Source organism: Nycticebus coucang, chromosome 8, assembly GCF_027406575.1.
Source record: "Nycticebus coucang isolate mNycCou1 chromosome 8, mNycCou1.pri, whole genome shotgun sequence".
Classification (NCBI taxonomy): domain Eukaryota; kingdom Metazoa; phylum Chordata; class Mammalia; order Primates; family Lorisidae; genus Nycticebus; species Nycticebus coucang.
In genome coordinates, this window is record NC_069787.1 from 135152716 (window position 1) to 135179538 (window position 26823).

General features: G+C 45.0%; 1 protein-coding gene across 3 annotated transcripts; it reads left to right on the plus strand.

The window, feature by feature from the left end:
* Positions 1 to 247: 247 nt before the first annotated feature.
* SAMD7 (sterile alpha motif domain containing 7) lies at positions 248 to 26362 on the plus strand. 3 transcript variants are annotated; one of them, XM_053600180.1, is made up of 8 exons: positions 248 to 512; positions 1808 to 1932; positions 6371 to 6449; positions 7259 to 7857; positions 8578 to 8699; positions 18025 to 18135; positions 22158 to 22253; positions 22894 to 26362. In XM_053600180.1, exons 1-8 carry the CDS (start codon positions 406 to 408, stop codon positions 23086 to 23088), a joined length of 1434 nt encoding a protein of 477 aa, XP_053456155.1. In that variant the 5' UTR covers positions 248 to 405; the 3' UTR covers positions 23089 to 26362. The 3 variants fall into 3 exon arrangements, with proteins under 3 accessions (XP_053456155.1, XP_053456157.1, XP_053456158.1); XM_053600182.1 differs by lacking the exon at positions 22158 to 22253; XM_053600183.1 differs by lacking the exons at positions 248 to 512; positions 1808 to 1932; positions 6371 to 6449 and adding an exon at positions 6615 to 6936.
* The last annotated feature ends 461 nt before the right edge of the window (positions 26363 to 26823 follow it).

Consider the following 26823-nt stretch of genomic DNA (forward strand, 5'->3'; position numbering starts at 1 on the left):
TTACCAACTAAATAGAAATATTTTTCAAAGATTGAATGAATATATGGGAGAATTAATCCATTTGTCCCTCTGGAAATATGAGAATCAAAATAAGCTGTAAGGAAGGAGGTTGGTATTTCTGGAATCTTGCAAGGCTGGTTTGATGCTGCTGGTGCTTTCTGTGTGGTGGTGTGGTGTCACCTGGACTGCGGCAGGGTGCACAGGCTCGAGCCGACAGCTCACCCAGCTGACAGTCACACCTGGGGCCTTTGTGAGACTAAAAGCCAGCGCAGCTCGTCTTCTGGAGCATGAGGAAAATACAAAGGACTTGCATTGTGTTCAAGAAGAATTCAAATAGTTCACAGAAACTAGTTATTTGTTAATGTGTCTCCCTGGTTCTGTTTAGAACTTCATCAGTGGCGAGAGATGTTGATGACAAGCCCCGTGATGGCTGTGAGCCCTTGGCTGTCAGCGGCAGGGCAGCAGAGGATCCCGCTGGTCTCCTCACCATTTGGACCTCCAACTGTGGACAGGTATTCTGGGCAATATCATGGTTCAGAGGAAAAAATGGGTAATAGGAGGTTTTGGAATGCAGTTGGCCAGCATTTGCAAAGAGAAAGAGAGAAATTTCTTTTTTTGTTTTCTTCTTTGAGTTTTTGGCTGGGGCTAGGTTTGAACCCACCACCTCCAGTATATGGGGCTGGTGCCCTACTCCCTTGAGCCACAGGCACTACCCAGAAATTTCTGACATTGTTCCCCTTCTTAAGAAAATACCAGGCCAGGAGCAGTGGCTCATGTCTGCAATCCTAGCACTTTGGGAGGCTGAGGCAGGAGGATCACTTGAGCCCAGGAGTTTGAAATCAGCCTAAGCAACATAGTGAGACCTTGGCTCTACAGAAAGTTTCTAAATTAGCCAGGTGTAGTGGCTTGTGCCTGTAATCCCCACTACTTGGGAGGCTGAGGAAGGAGGATTGCTTGAGAATTGGAGTTTGAGGCTGCTGTGAGCTATGATGATGCCACTGCACTGCAGTCTGGGCAACAGAGTGATTCTCTACTAAAAAAAAAAAAAAAAACAGTCCTATCAGATTAGAAGCCCACCCTTATAATATCATTTAATCTTCACTGTTTGCTTAAAGGCCTTATCTCCAAATACAGTCATACTGGAGGGTAAGGCTTCAATTTAGGAATTTGAGGGGAAAGTAGTTATGTCCATAATAGTTGGGTATCCTGGATTTCCTGTGATAGAACTTTTTTTTTCTTTTCAATAAAAATAAAATTGAAAGTACTTTAATTGCATACTGTGACAGTATCCTATCTTCCCTTCCTTAGAATATTTTTACATTCTGGGGAGAGAGTAAGACTCAATATTTCTTATTTATGGCATGTCAATAGACTTAGATGTCTAGAGACCAGTGAAGTTTGGCAAAATAAATAATTTGTTCACACAGTAGTTAAACATCAATTTCAGATGACAGACCCAACCAAAGTATGTCCATTAATGAGAAAAGAATTTGCATTCAAAGCAGAATTTGGGTCATGAAATTCAGAGATTCTGATAGGTTTGATTAGATCTTTTTTCAAGACATCCCTCCCTAAAACTTTCTTTTCCTGCTTCCCGTTTTGTTGTCAGAGGGTCACTCCTTCCACAATAGAGTTCCTCCTCTCTAGTCTCACCTACCATATAGAGAATCAGGACTTTTCTACTTCATTTTAGGAAAAGATGATAGAATCCCTTATGACAGTCCAAAAAAATCTCACTGTCAAAACAATGTAAATTTTTATTAAACTGCAGCCTCGTTTTACCTACTTTTAATCTTTTTTTCCCTAGAGATCTATTGCCTTCCACTGTAGCTCCACCTGACCCCAGACAGTTTTGTGTTCCTTCCCAGTTTGGATCCTCTGTTCTACCAAATGCAAATTTGGCAAATATGCTGTCCGGTCGCATCTACTCAGGTAGGAAGATGAACGTCTCACCCTCATCACAGAGCCTGGTGCCCAGTCGCATGTACTCAGGTAGGAAGATGAATGTCTCACCCTCATCACAGAGCCTGGTGCCCAGTCGCATGTACTCAGGTAGGATAATGCCTGTTTCACCCTCGTCTGCAGAGCCCTCCTGAACTGAAACTAAAGTTTGGAGACAGGGTGTGTGGCTTCTACAGTTACAACTTAAGTTCAGGTTGTGGGTCCACCACCATGTAACCACACACAATTCACGTAAGTCCTCCAAACATTACTTTATTCATGAAGAGCATGAGAGCTGCATGAGAGCTGCAGTGAGAGCTACTTGCCTTAATGTATACAAGGGAAGATAAGATCTGAGAATTAATGGGGCTTGGGCAGTTTCACTTGGTTTTTATTCTGAGTGAAAGTAGAAGGCTTGGGAGCATTTTAACAAGGAAGTAACATGATCTTACTCAAATTTTACAGAACCATTTTGGCTGTTGAGATGAGGAAAAAACTGGATAGGATCAAAGTTCTAGGAATAAGCTTACCAGAGTTAATGGGCTATCGTAATAGCCAAAAGATGACCATTTTGGCTTTGGGTGGGGGCAGTAGCAATAATGTAAAGTGGTTGATTCTGTAGTTATTTTGATGGTAGAAACATTAGGATTTTCTCACGAGTTGGATGTGAGTGGTGAAAGATGGAGAGGTACGAAGAATGACGTCAAAATTTTTGATTCAAATAACTGGAAAGACAGAGGTTCTGCTCACTGAGCTGAGAAAGACACTGAAAGAAACAGAATCCTTGGGGAGGTGGGGACAGGGAAGGCTTGGGTGGCTCATGCCACATCTGAGATGCCAGACAGACACCCATGTGGAGCTGTTGGACTCTGAGGACAACCTGCGGATACAATTTTGGAAGTCATCAACATGTACAAGGCTCAGTAGGATCAACTGGGGAGTGAGTTAGGTAGAGAGATGAAAAGACTGTCCCTACAACATCCCTTCAGAGTCCAGAAAATGAGGGAGAACAAGCTAAGGAGAGAGAGAATGAGGGTGCAGCACCCAGTGAGGTAGGAAGAACCCAGGAGAGGACAGAGGGCTGACAGCAAGGGGAGACGGTGCTGAAGGAGAGTGGGCAGCATGTGGAGTACGCCGTCCACAGGCAGAGCAGGTCATCACACCTGGAAGGGGAGAGTGGGCAGCGTGTGGAGTACGCCGTCCACAGGCAGAGCAGGTCATCACACCTGGAAGGGGAGAGTGGGCAGCGTGTGGAGTACGCCGTCCACAGGCAGAGCAGGTCATCACACCTGGAAGGGGAGAGTGGGCAGCGTGTGGAGTATGCCGTCCACAAGGCAGAGCGGGTCATCACACCTGGAAGGGGAGAGTGGGCAGCGTGTGGAGTATGCCATCCACAAGGCAGAGCGGGTCATCACACCTGGAAGGGGAGAGTGGGCAGCGTGTGGAGTACGCCGTCCACAGGCAGAGCAGGTCATCACACCTGGAAGGGGAGAGTGGGCAGCGTGTGGAGTATGCCGTCCACAAGGCAGAGCGGGTCATCACACCTGGAAGGGGAGAGTGGGCAGCGTGTGGAGTACACTGTCCACAAGGCAGAGCGGGTCATCACACCTGGAAGGAGGGAGTGGGCAGTGCGTGGAGTACGCCGTCCACAAGGCAGAGCGGGTCATCACATCTGGAAGGGGAGAGTGGGCAGCGCGTGGAGGACACCGTCCACAAGGCAGAGCGTGTCATCACAACTGGAAGGGGAGAGTGGGCAGCGTGTGGAGGACACCGTCCACAAGGCAGAGCGTGTCATCACAACTGGAAGGGGAGAGTGGGCAGCGTGTAGAGGACACCGTCCACAAGGCAGAGAGTTTCATCGTATTTGGCACCACGTGGAGGTCATTGGTGATCTTGATGCTCACGATTTTAGTAGAGTCGTGTTGGTGCAAACATGACTGATAGGGTTCAGGGGAAACCAGGAGGCAAGAACTTTCCCTCAACATTAAAGATCAAACTAGTGCACCTCATCTCCCCAAAACCATGTTCCTGAGTTTCTGTTCATCCCTGCTCCACAATCCCAACAACGCTTCGTAGATGGGAACCATGCGAAGTGAAAAACTTGATGCAAAAAGAAATACGACTCATGCTAGGGCCAGAGAAGAGACAGGCTTGCCTGGACATGAGCTCGCTGTCCACCACAGGCAGGAGCCCATTTAACTGCGGTGGGGGTGGCATCCAAGCAGGACCCGATGTGAAATTAGATCTACCCAAACGAGTGGTCCAAGGGCCAGAGCAGGCCGCCTCGAAGGCAGATCCTAGACGGAAGCCCCCTTTGGCAGCCAGTGCCCAGTAATCTGTAGCCCTTGATTACAGCCAACAGGTCATCAATTGGTGCAGTGCACTGCTGACTCACTCTTGGTGATGACGACTCCAGAAATCACAATATTTGGATATTCAGGCAGGAGGGAATTTTTTTTTTTTGTAGAGACAGAGTTTCACTTTATGGCCCTAGGTAGAGTGCCATGGCATCGCATAGCTCACAGCAACCTCCAACTCCTGGGCTTAAGCGATTCTCTTGCCTCAGCCTCCCAAGTAGCTGGGACTACAGGTGCCTCCCCCAACACCCGGCTATTTTTTTGTTGTAGTTCTGCCGGGGCCGGGTTTGAACCCGCCACCCTCGGTATATGGGGCCGGCACCTTACCAACTGAGCCACAGGTGCTGCCCCAGGCAGGAGGGAATTTTAAGACATTCAGGATGTAATAGCTACCCAACTCCACTGAGTGGAAAAAGTATTTTGCCTCAAACACACTGAAAACTCTATACAGAGGCAGTAATATAAATTTATTTTATACACTTAAATCCCCATTGCGTTTATTTTCTGAGATTTCAGTACATCAAGAAGCACTTTAAAATTTTTTTAGATTTCATTATTATGGTTGCATAATAGTTGCATGTCTTTATAAGGCAAATGTGATGTTTTCATACAGGCATACAATTAAATCAGGGTAACTGGGGTGTCCATCACCTCAGGCATTTATTACTTCTTTGTGTTAGGAACATTCCAAATCCACTTCTCTGGTTAAAGTGTATCATAACTCATTGTGAATTATACGCACTTTGTTGTGCTATCATTTTGTTCACTCTGATGATATATGTGCCCCCACTACCCATTTGCACTCTACCCCCATTCCCTGCTACCTTCCCCAGCCTCTGGCACCATCATTCTACTCTCTGGCTCCAGGAAATAAATTGCTTTAACATTTAGCTCCCACATATAAGTAAGAACATGCGAGATTCTCTTTCCGAAGTACTTTTATTAAAAAAAATAATAAGGTCAACTGATTCTTCTTGTTAAAAAATAATTGATTTTTAATGTACACAGCTATGATTTAATAATTTAAAAAAATAATTGATTTTTACTTCAAAAGCAAAAGATCAAGGTGGGGATAGATAAATGGGGAGATTTTGGTCAAAGAATATGAAGTTCACTCTAGGAGACTGAGGCCAGGTGGATTGCCTGAGGTCAGGAGTTCAAGATCAGCCTGAGCAAGAGAGAGACCCCATCTCTACTTAAAATATCCAGACAGGCGGGCACCTGTAGTCAAAAGGATTGCTTGAGATCAAGAGTCTGAGGTTGCTGTGAACTATGACACTACAGCACTCTACCAAGGGCGACAAAGAATACAAAGTCTCAGACAGGAGAAATAAGTTCTAGAATCTACTGTATAGCACATGACCGCAGCTAGTTACAACATACTGTACACTTGAAAATTGCTAAGAGAGCAGATTTTAAATCTTTTGACAACAAAATAATAAGTCATTATTAAATAATAAGTGAGGTCAGGCATATGATAATTGGCTTGATTTAATCATTCCAGTGTACATATATACAGGCATCTAATTGTATCCCATAAATAAATATGTACAATAAAAAGACCAAAAGGGCAAGAGCCAAGAGGTTCACAAATCATTTCATATTTTCCCTTTTTTTTTTGCAGTTTTTTGGCCAGGGCTGGGTTTGAACCCGCCACCTCTGGCATATGGGGCCCGTGCCCTACTCCTTTTGAGCCACAGGCACTGCCCCGCATCTTTTCCCTTTTGAATCCTGCAGAAATGTCACCAATGATGAGACTAGCGATTAAAGAAAAGAACCCTTATTGTACCCTCAATGAATCCCCAACAATAAAAAAAAAAAAAAGGAAAAAAAGAACCAAAAAGTTACCTAGTGTTTATCCCACGGTCTCCAAAGCCTGCCCAGGTTCTGAACAGCAATCCATTTCCAACTTTGTGCTCAACTGGTGGTTTGGGTTTTTTTGGTGCAAATACTATTTTAAATCATTACATTTTGTTATTTTTAAATACATGTTTTTAATTTGTTTCTGGGGTGTGATGGTGGCTTTATTTTTTTTTTTAACTGATGTTTATTTTCCTCCTTTTTTTTTTAAGGTTGGGGCCTTTTACCACCCGAGTCTATAAAGGCAGTGGCCAGAAGGAATGAGTTGATTCAAAGGCATCACACCGCCAGGTAACCTCACGGGTTGATTTCTTTGTTTACTGTTCACTAGGTCATTTATTCCCTCCTCTTGTGTAGTTGGTTAAGGATAAAAGCAAGATTGGAAATCGCAGCAGCACTAACCCGCGGACGGTAACCGTGCTATCAATGCAGTGCCCAGCTGTGATTTCTCGGAGCTTCCCATTGGCATTTCTGTCTTCAAGGACTTCAACTTTACCCTCGGAGAAGAGCCCGTACCCTCACCCAACCGGTGCCCTCAGAGCCCAGCCAGCCGGGTCCGCCCCCCGCTGGCCTTGGGCGGCAGCGTCTGGGGAGTACAGCTCCGCAGTGGTGGCGGCATGGGGGTCCAGGGAGAGGGGACACCGTCCAGGGGGTGACCGGTCAGCAAAGAGAAGCGAACAGGACACCAGCGGGTGCCCCCCGCCCCGGACCTGCGTCGCCTGGTCCCTTTCTTCGGTCGCACTGAGACTGTTCTGCGAAGTGGCAAAGCCTCTTCCCGGTACCTCAGTTACTCTGAGAATCAATCTGTCTCGGGCAAGAAGCTGCGGGCTCCGGGTAACCTCCCTCCCTGCACGCCTAGCCTGTCCCGCTGTGAAGAGTGCGACTTCAGACGCCGCCGCCACCGCGGTCGTGCTCCACGCGCCTTCCCGGTGGCTCCGGGCAGGTTTGCTTGTCCCCTGGACAACGTTCGGCTGACCGCGAGGGGACACGGGAGAAGCAGAGTTGCTGTTTTAGGGAAGGCTGCGGGGGTTCGAGGGGGACACTGATCATATTTCTAGTGGTTTTCTCAGGATGTATAAGATAGGCTGTTTTGTTTTCAGGACAAAAATGGAAATGTTTGCCATTTACCAGCAAAGGAGAATGGAGAAAGTGCATCCCCAGGGGCTGGCGGGCCTGGGGGTGCCGATCCTCTGCGGTCCCGCGGGCCCCGCCGCCTGCCCCGCCCCGAGCGCGCTCCCCGCCGGCGACCTGCGCGTCCCCAGAAGCGCCCTCCGGAGCCTGCAGGGAAACCCCATGCTGGTGGCAACTGGAACACACGGGACCGAGAGCTGGGGACAGAAATGCCGTCGACTCAGGAAAGGGGCAGGGAATCTGAAGGTCCTGGACCGCGGTACCGAGAATTCCAAGAGTCCAGCAGGAGGAGAGCTGCTGCCACGCCGGACTCACGCGCTTCCTCGCGCGGAGACCGCAGCGCTCACCGGCCTGGCGTCCAGCGCGCCCGTGGCCCCGCCGCCCACCGCCCGGCCCGGCTCCTGCGGGGAGCGCGACCCCGCCGCGGGGGAGGCATGGGGTTACCGCGCCGCGCCCCAGGACACGGAGGCCGGTGGTGCGGAGAGGGAGGAGCCCTCGGAGCAGGTGTCCGCAGCCTGCGGTGAGAAGCGCGCGGTGTGCGCCCCGGCTGCTCCGTCGCCTCCGCCAGGTGGGTGTGCGCGCCGCGGCCGACCTCGGGGGGCCACGGAGAGCCACAGCCGGCACAGCTCTTCATCCTTTTCCGCAGTCCTGTTTAGAATCCTTTCTTCTTGAAGTCACTTTACATCTGTTCCAATAAGCTATCTTAGCGAAACTAGTCTGTATCGCTATAGAGAGAAACTTCAACAAAGTGATTTGGGGGAAAACTACCAGAATTATAAAGTAAATGTTTAATTTAACTTACCGTTAATTGCTTCAACACAAAAAGAGGGGCTTCTTGTTTAAACTTGTGAATTCTATCTCCCCCGTTATCTAAGTGCAGGGGGGAAAGGTCAGCGTCCGTGGCTCAGTTGTGATACCTTCCGATCTACAAGTATTAATGCACTGCACCCCGAACACACACGCGGCTTTCTAGAGCATCCTTAAATAAAAGTACTTTAAAGCACAGGCACCACACCACTCCCTGCAACGTGTCAGCTTGCCATTTGGGTGAAGATACAGTTAAAGTTCCTGCCTCACCTAAACAGCCTGACAATCGTATAATCGAACACAGAAGCATTAATCAGGAGAATTAACTCGCAGGGCCCTCTGTTAGAATCCGAGAGAAGCGGGAAATCCAGAACCTCTTTGCTTAAATGTAATCCTATCATTAAAGATCCTTTCAGCTCTAAATGGTCCTCTTTTCCCTGGACATGTTAGACCACAAAATAATTTCCTTTCCATTTCAAAGGGCCTGGCGCACTGGTCACAGCTGGGGGAAACCTTTCCTTGGATGGAGATATTCAGAAGTGGACGGTGGGGGACGTACACAGCTTCATCAGACGCCTTCCGGGCTGTGCAGACTGTGCTCAGGTGACTGGATATTTGAGTATTTTCAAAGTAAGACTGTTTGAAATGAGTATAATGTTTGTCAAGCTTGCAGTTTTCCCCTAGAGAGGATTCCTACCATCCTCCCCTTTTCATACCTCCCCTTTCCTCCCCTTTTCACCTGGGACAGGTGCCTCTGACCAGTGGAGCTTGGGTCAGCCCAGCATCAGCCAGGCTGGGGGAGCCAGTATCTGGCTTTAGTTTCTGTTCCGTCGAGTCTCCTAAAAAGTGGGAATTCTCCCAAAATTAGAAGGAAATGCAGAGGCTAACCATCCAAAAACAATGAAAATGTCACTAAATCCCCTCCTTGTCCACATAGCAAGCATTTTTTGAGCACATACTCTGTACTGAGAGCTGTGGGGTTGCTTGTGCTAAATAGTGGAAGTATAGACTGCATTCTAAAAGGAGAATAACTCAACAGATCTGAAAAGTAGGGAATTATTCGTAAATTCTATAGTTATGTTGGGACCATATAAAAATGCAGGACACATATTCAATCTCGTAGATAAATATTATCTTTCAGAATTATAATAAAATGTCAGGATAGTTAGAAAACTGGCTTCACTCGTATGGGAAAGTTGGTGACAAAAGTCGTGTGTTGGTACATTTTGGAAGTGTATGTGCTACATTTTCATGCTTGTAGTTTACTTTGTTGAGTGGGTAATAACAATTCTAAGCCACAAAGTGTCTATTAAATCTAGTATCGTTATCTTTGCTTTACATGTTAAAGGAAAAGAAAGCAAGAAAAGGACATTGTGGTTTAATGACATAATTAACTGATGCTACAACTTTTTTCAGATGTCAGTTTTGTGAAACATTTTCCTACAGTGCGATATGGTTAGTTCTTTCTCATTTTTATTATTATTGCTCTGGCTCTGTTTAAGGGACATACAGGAATGCTGTGTAGAGTAGTAACTAAGACGATGGCTTCTGAAGCCAGATGTTGACACAAATCCAAACCCTGGCCTTCTGTTTTCTGGACGTGGGACATAGACCACATTGCCTCTCTTGTCTGTGCCTCGATGTTTTATCTGTAAGATGAGGAAAATAAAAACAATACCTTTTCAAAGGACTGTTGTGAGCATTAAAGGGTGCTTGGCACCTTGTAACTCTTCAATAGATACTAATTTCATCATTATAACCTAAAGAGAAGAGGACCTCAAGTTACTTATTAGGCAAATTGTATTCCTCAAGTCACCCATTTTCGTCTTTTTTGTAGAATCTGATTTAAAAATTGTGTCCTATTGTCCCCAGTTCAATGAATATAACTTATTATTTTTTTTCTTTTTATTTATTTATTTATATTTTTTTTTTATAGAGACAGAGTCTCACTTTATGGCCCTCAGTAGAGTGCCGTGGCGTCACACAGCTCACAGCAACCTCCAACTCCTGGGCTTAAGCGATTCTCTTGCCTCAGCCTCCCGAGTAGCTGGGACTACAGGCGCCCACCACAATGCCCGGCTATTTTTTGGTTGCAGTTCAGCTGGGGCCGGGTTTGAACCCGCCACCCTCGGTATACGGGGCCGGCGCCTTACCAACTGAGCCACAGGCGCTGCCCATAACCTACTATTTTATTATGAATCATTAGTCATAGGTAAGTCACTTTTTAAATCTGTTTTACCACTTATTGAGTGCTACGTCAACCACTGACACAAGAAGTTACTAACTTCTGACAACAGCCGGGAACAGGCAACAGACAAGTCCTTGTACCGTAAGCATGGGATTGCCGACTCCTGTGCACTGGACTTGTCTGAACTCTGATTACTCTTTATTTTTAATTGTTTGGGATTCATTGAGAGTACAAAGAATTAGGTTACACTGATTGCATTTGTTAGGTAAAGTCCCTCTTATAATTGTGTCCCATCCCCAAGAGGTGTGCCATACATGATGACCCCCATCCTCCTCCCTTTCCCCCCTCGCCACTCCCTCCTTCCCCTACCCCTCACCTTGTATTATTAGCTCATCTACTGCCTTCATATTAGAATAGAGTACATCGGATTCTTGCTTCTCCATTCTTGTGATGCTTTACTAAGAAGAATGTGTTCTACACCAAAGCAGGTTAATACAAAAGACGTAAAGTCTCCATCTCTTTTAATGGCTGAATAGTATTCCATGGTATACATATACTACAGCTTGTTAACCCATTCCTGGGTTGGTGGGCACTTAGGTTGTTTCCACAATTTGACAATTGTAAATTGAGCTGTGATAAACAGTCTAGTGCAGATGTCCTTATGATAAAATGGTATTTTATTCTTCTGAATAGATGCTTGGTAATGGGATTGCAGGATCCAATGGGAGGTCTGATTTGAGTTCTTTGAGGATTCTCCATACTTCGTTCCAAAAAGGTTGTATTAGTTTGCAGTCCCACCAGCAGTGCAAAAGTGTTCCCTTCTCTCCACGTCCATGCCAGCATCTGGAGGTTTGAGACTTTGTGATGTGGACCATTCTCACTGGGGTTAGGTAATATCTCAGGGTAGTTTTGATTCGCATTTCTTTGATAATTAGGGATGATGGGCATTTTTTTTCATATGTTTGTTAGCCATTCATCTTTCTTCTTTAGAGAAGGTTCTATTCATGTCTCTTGCCAAGTGATATATGGGATTGTTAGCTCTTTTTTTGTGGATTAATTTGAGTTCTTTGCAGATTCTATTTATAAAGCTTTTGTCTGATTCATAATATGCAAATATCTTTTCCCATTCTGAAGGTTGTCTGTTTGCTTTGGTTGTTGTTTCCTTAGCTGTACAGAAGCTTTTCAATTTAATTAAGTTCCATTTGTTTATTTTTGTCATTATTGCAATTGCCATAGAAGTCTTCTTCATAAAATCTTTCCCCAAGCCCAGGCTGATATCTTCAAGGGTTTTCCCCACACCTTCTTTGAGGATTTTTATTGTTTCATGCCTTAGATTTAAATCTTTTATCCATATTGAATCAATTATTGTCAGTGGTGAGATGCAAGTACAGCTTCAGTCTTTTGCATATGGTTATGCAGTTCTCCCAACACCATTTATTGAATAGGTATTCTTTTCCCTAGTGTATGCTCTTGTTTGTTTTATCAAAGACTAACAATGTTAATTCTTCCCAGCCATGAGCACGGTATGTTCTTCCATTTGTTAATATCTTCTGCTATTTCCTTTCTTAGGGTTTCATAATTTTCTTTGTAGACATCCTTCATCTCTTTTGTTAGGTATATTCCTAGGTGTTTCTTTTTTTTTTTTTTAAAGCTACTATGAAGTGAACTGTGTCCTTGATTAGCTTCTCATCTTGGCTGTCGTTGGCATATGCAAAGGCTACTGATTTGTGGGCATTGATTTTATATCAATGTATTTTTTTATCACTTCCAGGAGTCTTAGGGTTGAGTCTTTGGGATTTTCTAAGTATAAGAACATATCATCAGCAAAGAGTGAGAGTTTGACCTCCTCTGCTCCCATTTGGATGCCCTTTGTTTCCTTCTCTTGCCTGCTTCTATTGGCTAGAACGTCCAGCTCTATGTTAAATATTAGTGGCGATACAGGATAACCTTGTCTGGTTCCAGTTCTAAAAGGAAAAGCTTTCAGTTTTACTCCATTTAGTATAACATTAGCTGTGGGTTTGTCATAGATGGCTTCAATCAGATTCAGAAATGTGCCACCTATGCCTATATTCTTAAGTGTTCCAATTAGAAAAGGATGCTGAATTTTATTGAATGCTTTTTCTGCATCTATTGAGAGGATCATATGGTCTTTGTTTTTGCTTCTGTAGAGATGGTGAATAATGTTTATGGACTTGCATATGTTAAACCAGCCTTGCATCCCTGGGATGAAACCTACTTGATCATGATGTATGATTTTTTTAATGGGTAGCTATAATCTATTGGCTAGGATTTTATTGAGAATTTTTGTATTTATAGTCATTAGTGAAATTTGTCTGAAGTTCTCCTTTTTAGCTGGGTCTTTTCCTAGTTTTGGTATCAGAGTGATGTTTGCTTTGTAGAATGTGTTGTTCCCTCTTATTTTTTTGAAATAATTTCTGCAGTATGAGTATAAGCTCTTCTTTGAAGGTTTGATAGAATTCTGCTGTGAAACCATCTGGACCAGGGCATTTGTTTCTTGGGAAATTTTTTATTGTTTCTTCTGTCTCAGTGCTTGAAATTGGTCTGTTCAGGAGATCTATTTCTTCTTAGTTAAGTCTAGGGAGAGGGTGGGATTCTAAGTATTGATCCATTTCCTCCACATTGTCAAATGTAGAGTTTCTTGCAGTTCTCATAGATAAGTTCTTGTATCTCTGTAGCATCTGTTGTTATTTCCCCTTTACCATTTCTGATTGGGGTTATTAGAGATTTTACTTTTCTGTTTCTAGTTAATCTGGCCAAAGGTTTAACAATTTTATTTATTGTTTCAAAAAAAACAACTTTTTTTTGTGAATTTTCTGAATGATTCTTATATTTTCAATTTAATTAATCTCTGATTTAATTTGGGTTATTTCTTTTCTTCTGCTGGGTTTGGGATTAGATTGTCCTTCTTTTTGGCTAGTCCATAAGATGGTTCATGAGTTTGTTGATGCACTCTCTTTGTGTTTTTCAAATGTAGGCATCTAATGCAATAAATTTCCCTCTTAGAACTACTTTTGCTATATCCCACAGGTTTTGGTAACTTGTGTCTTCATTGTTGTTATGTTTGAGGAATTTAATAATTTCCTCTTTTATCTCTTTCTGAACCCAGCCATCATTCAGCACAAGGCTGTTTAATTTTCATACCTTTGTGGTGGGATGACCACTCCAGTTTGTTGCTGGAGTTGAGTTCCACCTTAATTGCCTTGTGGTCTAAGAAGATACAAGGTATAATTTCTATTTTTTTAATTTTGCTGAGGTTTGATTCGCATCCTAGAATTTGATCAATTTTGGAGTATGTTCCATGGGCTGATGTGAAAAATGTATATTCTTTAGCTTTGGGATAGCGTATTGTCTATTAGCCCCATTTGTTCTAGGGTCACATTTAAGTCCTTTGTATCTTTGTTTAGTTTCTGTTAAAGGATATCTCCAGTTCTGTCAGAGTGGTGTTAAAGCCCCTGACTATTATGGTGTTATGAGATATCATGTTGCTCAGATCAATCAAGGTCTGTTTCATAAATCTGGGAGCATTTATGTTGGGTGCATTAATTCTTAAAATTGAAATGTTTTCTTATCGTATTGTTCCCTTGACCAGTATAAAGTGTCCATCTTTGTCTTTCTTAACTTTTTAGTTGCTTTAAATCCATTTGTATCTGAAAATAAGATCGCAACCCCTCCTTTCTTCTGATTTCCATTTGCTTGAAATACTGTTTTCCATCCCTTAACCCTGAGTCTTAATTTGTTCTTCAAGGCTAGGTGCATTTCCTGGAGATAGCGTATGGATGGCTTGTTCTTTTTTTATCCAATCAGCTAGCCTGTGCCTCTTCAGTAGAGTATTCAATGCATTGACATTTACTGAGAGAACTGATAAGTGTAGTGGGATTCTGTTCATCTTATTTTGTGCAAGTGCATTATGTAGTTTTATCTGTTCCACCATTGTGGAAGCTAAGTTTTGACCTTTAGGTTCTTGGTGTTTACTTTGGTGGTGGTCCATTGTGATGGTCAGTGTTGAGACTAGGTCTAAGTATTTCCTGTAGAACTGGTCATGTTGTGGTGAATTTCCTCAGTGTTTGTATATCCACAAAAGATTTGGTTTCTCCATCAATTTTGAAGCTTAGTTTATGAAGAAGACAGAATTCTGGGCTAAAAACTGTTTTGTGAACAAACTTTGCTGACTCTTTATCTCTCGCTGACAGGACATCATTGCCCCTCCAGCACCCCAAGAAGTGGTACCAATTCTTTCTAGATATATCTCAAATGAGTTTAGGATCAAGTCCTCACTGAAGCCTGCTCCACCGAGCAACTGCAGGTGACATCAACTGAAACGTGCCACTGCTTTGCCATGCACATCCTGCCCCTCTCTGTGAGGTGTAACACATGTCTCCATGTAGAAATGGGGAGACAGACCCCCCCGATCCAGTGTAGTGTCCCCAAAACAGCATCTCCTATATGCAGCTCCCACAAGGACCCTTGTCTGAAACATCCCATGGGTCTTACATCCCCCTCTCCACACAGGTCAGACCAAGCCCCAGGGACCAATTGGAGTCATGCCCACTGTCCTCCCCTCTGTCCCGTCACTCCTCACCTCTGCCGCAGGTGCCTACTCAGCAACCTCCAACCAGTCACCTCCTGCAGGTAGAAAAGAAATTCAGAAAAAAATAACTACAATGAAAACCCAAAGTCCCCGTGCTCTTTTAAAAAGATGTAGAGACAGGGCTGGTGGCTCAGCTGTTTAGGGACATACAAGAGACCCTGAAACCCATTTTATTTGCTCTAAGTAAATGTCTAGGTCAAAAAATTTATCAGGTAACATGTTCTCTCTCTAAAAACCCCTAAACATGGCTGGGCTCCCGTATTTCAGTGGTTAGGGTGCCAGCCACATGCTCTAGGGCTGGTGGGTTCGAACTGGCCTGGGCCTGCTAAACAACAATGACAACAACAACAAAAAATAGCCAGGCATTGTGGCAAGCACCTGTAGTCCCAGCTACTCAGGAGGCTGAGGCAAGACAATCGCTTGAGCCCAAGAGTTTGAGGTTGCTGTGAGCTGTGATGCCACAGCACTCTACCAAGGGCAACATAATGAGACTCTGTCTCAATAAATAAATCAATAAATATTCCTAAACATACATGCACAGTCACACTGCACACACTGCTCAGACTGCTCTGGAGAGAGTGAAGACAGCATCCCACTGACAGGGATGTCCAGCCTTGGGCCCCCAGGACATCCACCAAGGCTGAGAAGTAAGTCCTCGCACGTTTCAGTCCCTGACTCCCAGCCTACCTTTGTTTGAAAATTCACCCAGATGGGCAGCACCTGTGGCTCAGTGGGTAGGGCGCCAGCCCCATATGCCGAGGGTGGCGGTTCAAACCTGGCCCAGCCAAACTGCAACAAAAAATAGGCGGGTCTTGTGGTGTGTGCCTATAGTCCCAGCTACTCAGGAGGCTGAGGCAAGAGAATCACCTAAGCCCAGGAGTTGGAGGTAGCTGTGAGCTGTGATGTCACAGCACTCTACTGAGGGTGATAAAGTGAGACTCTGTCTCTAAAAAAAAAAAAAAAGAAAGAAAGAAAAAAAAAAAAAGAAAATTTACCCAGATGGCTCCTTCTCCATTGGAGGCTTAGGAATGGTGTCTTCACCCCTCACTGGAAACCCTACAAAGGCAAGAGAGGTGAGGTACGATTTCCACCATAAATCTAATGAACTATTTCCATGAGGTTTCCCTTTCTGAGTAGCAATAGGACAGAGCACAGGACACCCTGGATGAGAATCACAAACTATGTTCTTGGTAACATGTCTGGCTGGCCAGCTGTGTGTCTTAGGAACTCAACTTTTCCTGTGTTGGCTCTCTTGTTCATAGAAACTGCTATTGATAATGATACCTCCTCTTTGTGAGGCATGGATGTGGACCTGGCACCATGGTAGGGGCATCATTTAGGTTATCTTTTAAATGTAATTTATACCATAATTCTGCAAAAAAGACATTAAACCCAGTTTTGCAACTGAGCGAAACTGAGCATCAAGTCAGCTAAAAGAGCGAGTCCTTGAAAAAAGTGCATGTGACGCAGACCTGGCTGGTCCAGCCACAGTGACTCTGCACGGTGGAGACTGAACTGTGCATCTCCAGCTATGGCTCCTGGGAGTTCTCAAAAGTGGAAACATTTACAAGAAATCATACAGTCTTCCAAGATAAGGCTACATAGACCAACTCTGACTGCCAGCCTTTTTGCTTTGGCCTAAATGAAGTTATATTAGCATTTTCTATGATTTGCTTAACTAAAACAAGAAAAGAAATAATTAGCAAATTTAGTTTATAAATGAGTAGAATCTATTAGAACACGAGGCTCTTCCTAGAACAGGAGGGTGTGAGAAGATTCTCTCTTTTGGCTAGTGCTGAGACCTGGGATATGTGGCAGGAACAAGGCACATGGTTACTCTTCTCAGGGAGCTTGGGGTCCCGAGAAGGGGCTCCATCAGCAATCCCACGTCAGTGTGAGGTGCTCTGGGGGCGTCGTGGGGACCCGCAGGAGGGACCTTCAATCTACTGAAGGAAGAGGTCTCTGAAGTGAGACCTGGAGGCAGGAGGGAGGTAAAGGAGGAATTTCCAAGGAACATCAAAAGCCAGAGAGAACTTGGGACTTTGAGAGGGGTTTCCGATGGCACAGGGGGCAGGGGCCACGGGGGGAGAGGTGAGAACAGCAAGGTGGAAGAGGCAGAAGGGCAAGGTCACGAGGGCCTTGAAGACCCTTATAGGATTGTGACTGGTAACATGAAGCAGAAGTAACACGACGAGTTTCATGATTCAGTTGCTTTTATAAAAATAGCTTGAAGGGGAAGAGATCAGAGGGAAAGCTCCTCAGATGAGCAGAGAGGATGTTTGACCCCAGCTGGGAGCAGTGGGAGCAGACAGATCCCTACCTAAGAGGTGAAATTGGCACAAATTAGTTAAAGACCCACATCAAGGAACCTCCAGCGCGTACAGGCAGCCGTGGAAGCCGAGTGAGAGGCTGAAATGAGTAAGGAGGACCAGGCAGGCCAGGGGAAAGGCCTGAGAAACTCTAACACCTAAGTACTGATACAGAAACTGGAGCCAGCAAAGGTGACCTCAGGGAGGTGCAGGCGTCAAACCCTCCCCAGGGGTCGGCTGTGAAGGGATGGCAGACACAGGCAGCATCTGGAGGTGGAGTGTGCACATTTGCCTTCTGGCTGTTTAATGACGGGAGAGCAGCCAGCCACCGCCGCCGGCATCCCACAAAGCGGCCCTGGGAGACGGTTTGACACACGTGCATTTTCCTGCCCTGCTCCCCGCATCCAGGGCCGTGGGCAGATAAGGCCACGCCTGTGAACGTGAGAGATGGGATCTGTCTGCAGAGGATTCCACCCACACTCCCCTTCCCCAAGTGTTTCCTCTCTCATTCACCGAGTGACCCAGCGGTGTTTATGCACATCTGCTACCACACATCAGCCACTGGGTAAATAACCCTGGGAAATAAGATGCAAGAAACATGTGTGTGAGGTTGGCGCTGAGTCCCATAAACAGGCATCGCAGTCTGTGCTAAGGATTGCTAGTGAGCAGGTGAGCTCTTAGGGCACAGGAAAGACAGCAACTGAACAGAAATTTCAAATATGTTTCTGCCATCCTCAGTCTTACTGTCTCCTCCAAAACTACAAGATGTACAAGAATTTTTTTTAAAGACATTTGATAAAATTTCTTTTTGTGTTTATTAAGGTATTCAAAGACCATGGAATTGATGGAGAAACTTTGCCATTACTCACAGAAGAGCATCTTCGAGGAACTATGGGATTAAAACTAGGGCCGGCGCTAAAAATTCAGTCACAGGTATGGGGACTTTAGGTAACTAAATATGTGTTAGTGGCGCAGAGCTTAAAGAAACATATTACCTTTATCCTGCTGTGAGATAAGTCACGTGTGCACTTAACTGCTTTATTAAGCTTTTCTCCTCTGCCGCTGGGAACACGTTGAAATAAGGGAATCCAAAAAAACGTTGAATGGGGAGGACCACGTGTCTATGTGCAGTTGGGAAGCCGGCAAGCAGTGGTGTGCTGGTAAATATTTAAAACTAGGTCTCCTTAAAAGCGAATGAACCCTGCCTTGCAGCATTTGCCACTTCTGTGGTATAAATTACCCCCACTATGGCTGACAAGCTTCAAATGCCACTAGATACAGAAGTAGAAGACCAGCACCCATTTCAGAGTCATTTTCTTTTGTTTTGTTTTGTTTTTTAAGAGACAGAGTCTCACTTTGTCACCCTCAGTAGAGTGCTGTAACATCACAGCTCACAGCAAGCGCCACCTCTTGGGCTTCGGTGATGCTTTTGCCTCAGCCTCCTGAGTAGCAGGGACTACAGGCGCCCGCCACCACGCCTGGCTATTTTTTAGTTGCAGTTTGGCCGGGGCCGGGTTTGAACCTGTCACCCTCAGTATATGGGGCCAGCGCCCTACTCACTGAGCCACAGCTGCCGCACCCCCCACCCCCCATTTAAGAGTCATTTTCACCAGACATGATAGGCATATTGTATCTCAGGACCCCCCACCCCATTTCAGAGTCATTTTCACCAGACATGATAGGCATATTGTATCTCAGGACCCCCCACCCCCTTTCAGAGTCATTTTCACCAGACATGATAGGCATATTGTATCTCAGGACCCCCCTCCCATTTCAGAGTCATTTTCACCGGACATGATAGGCATATTGTATCTCAGGACCACCCCCCCAATTCAGAGTCATTTTCACCAGACATGATAGGCATATTGTATCTCAGAACCCCCCCCATTTCAGAGTCATTTTCACCAGACATGATAGGCATATTGTATCTCAGGACCCCCCTCCCATTTCAGAGTCATTTTCACCAGACATTATAGGCATATTGTATCTCAGGACCACCCCCCCATTTCAGAGTCATTTTCACCAGACATGATAGGCATATTGTATCTCAGGACCCCCCCCATTTCAGAGTCATTTTCACCAGACATTATAGGCATATTGTATCTCAGGACCACCCCCCCATTTCAGAGTCATTTTCACCAGACATGATAGGCATATTATATCTCAGGACCCCCCCCATTTCAGAGTCATTTTCACCAGACATGATAGGCATATTGTATCTCAGGACCCCCCACCCAATTCAGAGTCATTTTCACCAGACATGATAGGCATATTGTATCTCAGGACCACCCCCCCATTTCAGAGTCATTTTTATCAGACATGATAGGCATATTATATCTCAGGACCCCCCCCATTTCAGAGTCATTTTCACCAGACATGATAGGCATATTGTATCTCAGGACCACCCCCCCCATTTCAGAGTCATTTTCACCAGACATGATAGGCATATTGTATCTCAGGACCCCCCCACCCAATTCAGAGTCATTTTCACCAGACATGATAGGCATATTATATCTCAGGACCCCCCCCCATTTCAGAGTCATTTTCACCAGACATGATAGGCATATTATTATCTCAGGACCCCCCCCATTTCAGAGTCATTTTCACCAGACATGATAGCATATTATATCTCAGGACCCCCCCCATTTCAGAGTCATTTTCACCAGACATGATAGGCATATTGTATCTCAGGACCCCCCACCCAATTCAGAGTCATTTTCACCAGACATGATAGGCATATTATATCTCAGGACCCCCCCTATTTCAGAGTCATTTTCACCAGACATGATAGCATATTGTATCTCAGGACCCTCCCCCCATTTCAGAGTCATTTTCACCAGACATGATAGCATATTGTATCTCAGGACCCCCTCCCCCATTTCAGAGTCATTTTCACCAAACATGATAGGCATATTATATCTCAGGACCCCCCCCATTTCAGAGTCATTTTCACCAGACATGATAGCATATTGTATCTCAGGACCCCCTCCCTCATTTCAGAGTCATTTTCACCAGACATGATACGCATATTGTATCTCAGGACCCCCTCCCCCATTTCAGAGTCATTTTCACCAGACATGATACGCATATTGTATCTCAGGTCTATAGATGTAAATAACCTGAAGGCCAGAGGCAATGATAAAACTAGTAAAATAATTAGGTAAAAACAAGAAGTGATGAGTTTCAAGAATTTATTCATGTATTTTCCATCTAATTTACTTAATTATAAATTGATTTCATTTAATTTTAATTTTTATTTATTTAATTTTTTTTTGAGACAGAGTCTCACTATGTCACCCTGGGTAGAGGGCTGTGGCATCACAGCTCACAGCAACCTCAAACTATGGGCTTAAGCTATTCTCTTGCCTCAGCCTCCCAAGTTGCTGTGACTACAGGTGCCCGCCACAACACCCAGCTATTTTTCTGTTGTTGTAGTTGTCTTTGTTGTTTAGCAGGCCCCAGGCCGGGTTTGAACCCGCCAGCCCCGGTGTATGTGGCCATGCCCTAACCACTGAGCATGGGCGCTGAGCCTTTATTTAATTTTTTATGATGACATGTTTAACAACTGGTCACTTCCTGCCAGCTCCACCACTCTGTCCTGGTCTGGGCACCGTCCTCACCCAGATGACGGCATTCGCCTTCCACCTGCTGTCTCTGCATCTGCCCTAGTCTGTCCAGAGTGGACTCACAAAACAGTAAAATGGGGTCCTTTTAACACGCAAAGCAGAATATGACACTCTTCTGTTCAAAACCTGCAATAATCCCCATTTCCTTCAGAGTCAAAGACAAAGTCCTCCATCTTTTGTGCCCCCCGCCCCACCTTTCTGCGCTTACCATCCACTCTCCTCACTTGAGAGACCGCTGTGCTCATGCCCCGACCCATGCCACTGGAGCACTGGGGGCCTGCTGACCTCTGGTCCACTCTGCCTGGAGTGCTGTTCCTCTGTGTCCTCCTCCTGTCTACCCGGAGAGCGGGAGACAAAGAAAACATTCCTGGGCTTTGGGATTCAGACGCACAGGCAGGTGCTGATAATGACATGTCCAGCGACAACAGGTTGTTCACATAGCAGTGGGATGATGAGATTAGGATGGAGCTAAAAGACTCCGTCACTGGTGACGTAGTGGTTGTCCTAATGTCAGAGCACAACTCAGTGCTGGCGTTGATACGGCTGTGAGCAGACCCAGGGAGCGGTGGTGGAGGGGAGACCCGGCACCCCTCCACAGCCATGTGCAGTGAGTGCCCAGTGGCCAGACAGGAACAGTCAACCGTGTGACTGGTCTCCGTGCACAGTGTGCGCAGTGTTGTCTATTTGGATTGCAGGGTGTCCCAAAAGTTGCCCCTGAAGTTGCTGCACATAGAAAAAAATAGGAAATTGTAGCTAAAGGTACCTTTGCTTACAAAACATTCATTACAAAATTTCACAAAGTATTTATAAAATATTCTCTAAGTGTTAGCCACCTTTTTTTAAAAAATGTTATCACTGATCCTGACCCTATGTAGGTCAAAGCTAATGTGTGTGTTTCTGTCTTAGTTTTTAACAAAAAAGTTTAAAAAGTAAAAAAATAAATAAAATGTTTTAAAGTAGAAAAAAGTTTACAGAATAAGGATATGAAGAAATAATATATTTTTGTACAGCTGTACAATGGGTTTGTGTTTTAAGCTAAGTCATTACTAAAGAGTCAAAATGTTGTTAAAAAGCCAAAAAGTTTTATAAAGTTGAAATGTCACAGCAAGCTAAGATTAATTGGTTATTGAAGAGAGAACATATTTTTTGTAAATTTAGTGTAGACTTTTGACAACGTTGATCATGTCCCCAGTAGTATACAGTGATGTCCTTGGCCTTCACTCGTACTCACACTCACTGACTCACGCAGAGCATCTTCCAGTCCTGCGAGCTCCTCTCGTGATAAGCACTCTATGCTTAGATACACACGTCCTTATCCTTGTGTTACAGCTGCCCCCAGAATTCAATGCAGAACACACTGAGCACTGTGCGGGTGGGGGTGACAGGCTGCCCCAGCCTCGGGGTGCAGTCCACCGCACCACCCAGGTCTGTATGAGCCGCTCCACGATGCTGCCACAATGATGAATCTGCCTGACTGTGCATTTCCAGAACACATCCCCATCGTTAAGTGATGTATGATCATATTACCAGGAAGGAGGCAGCTGAGGACTTTCGCTATGACAGTGTGGCCCAGATCCCCTCCAGGGTCAGGTCTGTAGCAAGAGCAAAGGAAGCCCAGTATAGGGACCCCACGATTAGGGTCGGGACGCCAGATCCCTAGAGTAGCCTGGCATTTGTCTCACTACTCACCAGCCCCCTACTGAGAGGCTGCCTAGGGCCTTCCAGCCGCAGCCAGGAGAGGACCACAGGCTGCAGGTGGGAATGCAGAGGTGTCCACGGGGCGCCTTGTGGGGCCCTGGAGAAGGAGATGGATGGGCCTGGACTGAAGTCCTTGTGGGTACAAACAAACCACTGCAGAACCAGAGAGGATGGGCAGGTGGTGCTCCCTGGATTTTACAGCTGTAAACTCTGCATGATTCTGAAAGAAAGGACAATCCCAGCCAGTGTGACCTTCACCATACAGACGCTCTGTCCTGGGATTATCTCAGCCTCCCACCCTCCTGTTTAATGAAGGTAACTGAAAGAATTCACAGCCTCAATTACTGTAATTATTTTGTCTTCAAAGGTGTCTCAGCACCTGGGAAGTGTGTTCTACAAGAAAAGCCTCCCACTCCCTGCCCAGGCAAGACCAGCAGCAGAGCCAGCAGCAGACCCCACTCCTCTTTTGGAGTCTAGTTCCTGGAGGGAGACGCTGAGCATTCCTTGTTCCCGGGACATGATCCTTCCTAAAGCAATCGAGCAAGACAGCATGAGAAATTAACACCCTCGAGGAGGAGGCGTCTTTACCAGTTTTGCAGAGAGCGGAGGACATTACAAAGGCAGTGTGAGGTTCCCAAGCCTGATGGAGGCTGCGAGGGAGTGGAGGGAGCCACCGAGAGGTGGACGGTGATCACCCAAGAGGCCTCCTGCCGGGCTGAATGCCCCTCTGCACCAGGCTGCGTGTCCTTGGAAGGAGGGAAAGCTCTAGTGGCATGTGTTTCCTTTTTAATGAGGAAATCCATTGAGAAGTCAACACCTCTCTTCACCCACCTCCCACCCCTAAAAGCGACCAAGACAACCCAGTGGGACCAGGGCGGGAGACCAGGGGGAGAAGCTGACCACCAGGCCTCCGCCTTGTCCGGTCCCAGACGTCCAGCCTAAAGCAGGCCTGAGCGAGGGATGGGGAGAAACTTAACCTTAAAGTTCCAAGTCTGACTGTTACTTGGGACTAGACACTTTCTGAGGAAGACTGGAGAATCCCTTATTCTCTGAGAGGGGGCGGAAAGTCAGGTGCCCACCTGAGATGTCGCCCTCGGTGGGGAGTGACCTCTACACAGGTTTGCTGGTGACACAGGGACAGGGGCCTTGCAATCCCAGTGTTTCAGCTGGATGTGTCTGAAAGGAACACGCTAGGAAAGGGGTAGAGGAAGATGTCTAAAAAATTATTTTTTTTTTTTTTTAAGACAGAGTCTCACTATGTCACCCTTGGTAGAGTGCCGTGGCGTCATAGCACACAGCAACCTCCAACTCTTGGGCTTAAGCAATTCTCTTGCCTCACTCTCTCAAGTAGCTGGGACTACAGGCACCCACCACAAGGCCTGGCTATTTTTTGTTGTAGTTGTTGTTTAGCAAGCCCGGGCGGGGTTCAAACCTGCCAGCCCCAGTGCATGTGGCCAAGTCCGAAGCACTGAGTATACTTTATGAAATTCTAACCATATGAGTGTCTTTTCCATTTTAAACATGCATTTAAAATGAACAGATCTTGTGGGAAGCCTCCAAGATGGCCCCCAGGCACCCTGCCATGGGTAATACCCTCCCCTTGAGGGTAACCAGAGCATTGGATATTTTCTAAGGAGAGGCGATGGATGTCCCCTCCTTGGCCTCTGTGCCCAGCGCTCCCTATTGCTCAAAGTCCCAGACAGACCCTCTGAGTCCCATGGCTCAGTACGGGGCCATGGCTTAGAGGTCTACGCTCTGGCCTGGCCAATTGGGCCAGTTTCCCCAGCTAAGCCACCCCGGGATCTGTGATCCATAGGGATTGTGAGACAATAAATGTGAGCTGTTTTCAGCCACTATATGTTGCAGAGATTTGTTTCACAGCAATGGAATATGAAAACAAAACAACCTGTGTTCACTGTTTGATTTGGCAAGTGGGCTTTTGAAATCATTTTCCTGCAACCCATGCTAATTCAGTTGAGGTTTGCTTTTTTCATTTCTTTTTTTTTCCAAATTAAGCAAGGGTCATTTATTGATTGGCCGGGCCGAGAGTGGGCTCATGCCTCAAAAACTCTCGACACCTAAAAGCAGGGTGGAAACCTTTCATAAGAGGCTTTTGGTAGGGGAGGAGGAATCCTTAATGTAAGCCAAATTTGACAAGAGCCAACACCTGGTAAGGGGAGCCCTTAGAAGGGGACACTGGGGTTTTGTAGTTATTACTAACTCTTTCGGCTGAGCTTCCTATCTTAAAGGGGGAGTTTCGAAAGCCCTTAGCAAGATGGAGTTGGGGCCTAACATTCCCCCCGGTCTTATGTCCGAGTCAAACCCTTGACTCTTGGTCTGAGTCTTGCTTGCCTACTTCTACATAATATGGGGGTCGGAGTTGTAAACATAACCAACAATCAGAAGCTAAATCTAGTTGAGTTACATTTAAAGATGATGCATACTATTTAACATACTGAACAGAGTAGAAAGCAAAGGTATTACAGTGGGTCATCAATGCTGCAAGTGGCCCCACTGGTCTTAGGTGGCTCCTGGGCGGCACAATTAACTATATTTGGCCAGCCTGTACAGGAAAGAAATAAAGATTTTAACAAGAGAAGACAAGATATTTTTTTTCCTGACATAAAACTAAATCATACCATTAAATATTTTCATGAATTGCTAGTTACTGTCCTGGTCCCTTTACTAAGAAAGAGAGAGTGTCCCCCAAATTTCAAAAACGTATTAATTTTGTATAAGTTAAGAAGGCAATGAGCTGATGACTACCAAGTGTCAGGATTTTTACTAAAAATAACTTGAAAAATATCCCACTCTCTCCCCACCTCTTTCCATCCATCTGATCCCCACTGCGCATAAGAAATGCCTGGTCCCATGAACTTTCACCTTCCATAATTCCCAGCATGTAGCAGTTTCGCAAAATGCCGGGTGTGAGTTTATAGATGCTGTGGAGGATAAAAAGAATAGAGTAATGACTATTTTTAGTGGTGAAGAGATTAGGTGATGACTTTTGATTCTGTGTTGCTACTACGTGAGCCCGTTGTTGGTAACTGATTGATTTGAACAGATGCATCTCAGCGTTGCTTAAAGGAAAAGGTTCTGATACCCCATCCCGGCAGACACTGTCACCAAAAAAGGCACTGTGCTTAATTTTAGATTCATGCATTAAAAATACATATATACACAAGAACACATGTGAGGGGCTCTCACCAGCTCTGAAACTCTTCCCTGGGGAAGAAAAAAAGCTGAAAGTCTTGTCCTTACTCAGACCGATTTGCTCCCAGATGAAGACTCCTGAGTACCTTTCAGCAAAAGGGAATGTTACTAACAGATGACTTTGGACAGTGAAGATTTTACTTACATTATCATACAGAAATAGTTTTTAACGCTTTCTCAAATACAGCATATTCTGTACTCTATATGAACATAAAAGCAGATAGCTACACCAGCACAAAAACTCTCTTTTCTTTGAAAATAAATCACAATAAAATAAAATTCTGCTTGATAAATAAGGTACTGTTACGGATGAAATATTCTGTTCAGACTGATCGAGTAAACTCCATATAAGGGAGCCCTGTGCTCCTCTTTCCTCTAGGGAATCCTCTTATTTTAGCCAATAAGTAGAAATCGTAGAATTTGAGTATCACTATTTTGTACCCCTAAGAATCAAACAATCAAGGCATAATCACATCACAAAAAGAGAAACAAGCAGGCATTACCTGCTGCTTTATGGAAATCCATGGAACACCTGGCCTGTAGCTTTGCCAAAACAGTAAATAAATACCCTGAATCTAATTAAACCTCTAGATCCAAAAACCAATTGACAGGAAATACAGGGGTCCAAGGAACATGTTAAACATATCACAGTTATGAAAATTGTGAATTCCAGACTGTGGGAAACCGTATGATAGAAATAAGCTGATTGTTTTTTTCTTTTTTTTTGTTTTTTGGCCGGGGCTGGGTTTGAACCCGCCACCTCCAGCATATGGGACCGGCGCCCTACTCCTTGAGCCACAGGCGCCACCCAGCTGATTGTTTTTTTCAACAGGTAAATTATAAGGGAAACAGAAGAAGAAAAGGAAAACTTATAAAGGACACTCAAGATTAAAATCATAGTGACTAATTCTCACATAAATTGGATTTAATTTTGACCAGAGTACATTATTTGAACAATAATATTTAATTCAACTTGTTAATATGTTGGTTAGGATATTGTATCCTCATTTATAAGTCAATATGTTTGTAATTTCCCTTTATGATAATACATTTTTTCCAATTTTAATATCAGGTATATCCAGAT

Bases quoted from the DNA above. Each gene is read 5' to 3' on its own strand.
- SAMD7 (XM_053600180.1), top strand. From the start codon at position 406: ATGTTGATGACAAGCCCCGTGATGGCTGTGAGCCCTTGGCTGTCAGCG. The intron at 513-1,807 runs GTATTCTGGGCA...TTTTTTCCCTAG, and splicing joins GGACCTCCAACTGTGGACAG to AGATCTATTGCCTTCCACTG. The intron at 8,700-18,024 runs GTGACTGGATAT...GTGTTTATTAAG, and splicing joins GCTGTGCAGACTGTGCTCAG to GTATTCAAAGACCATGGAAT.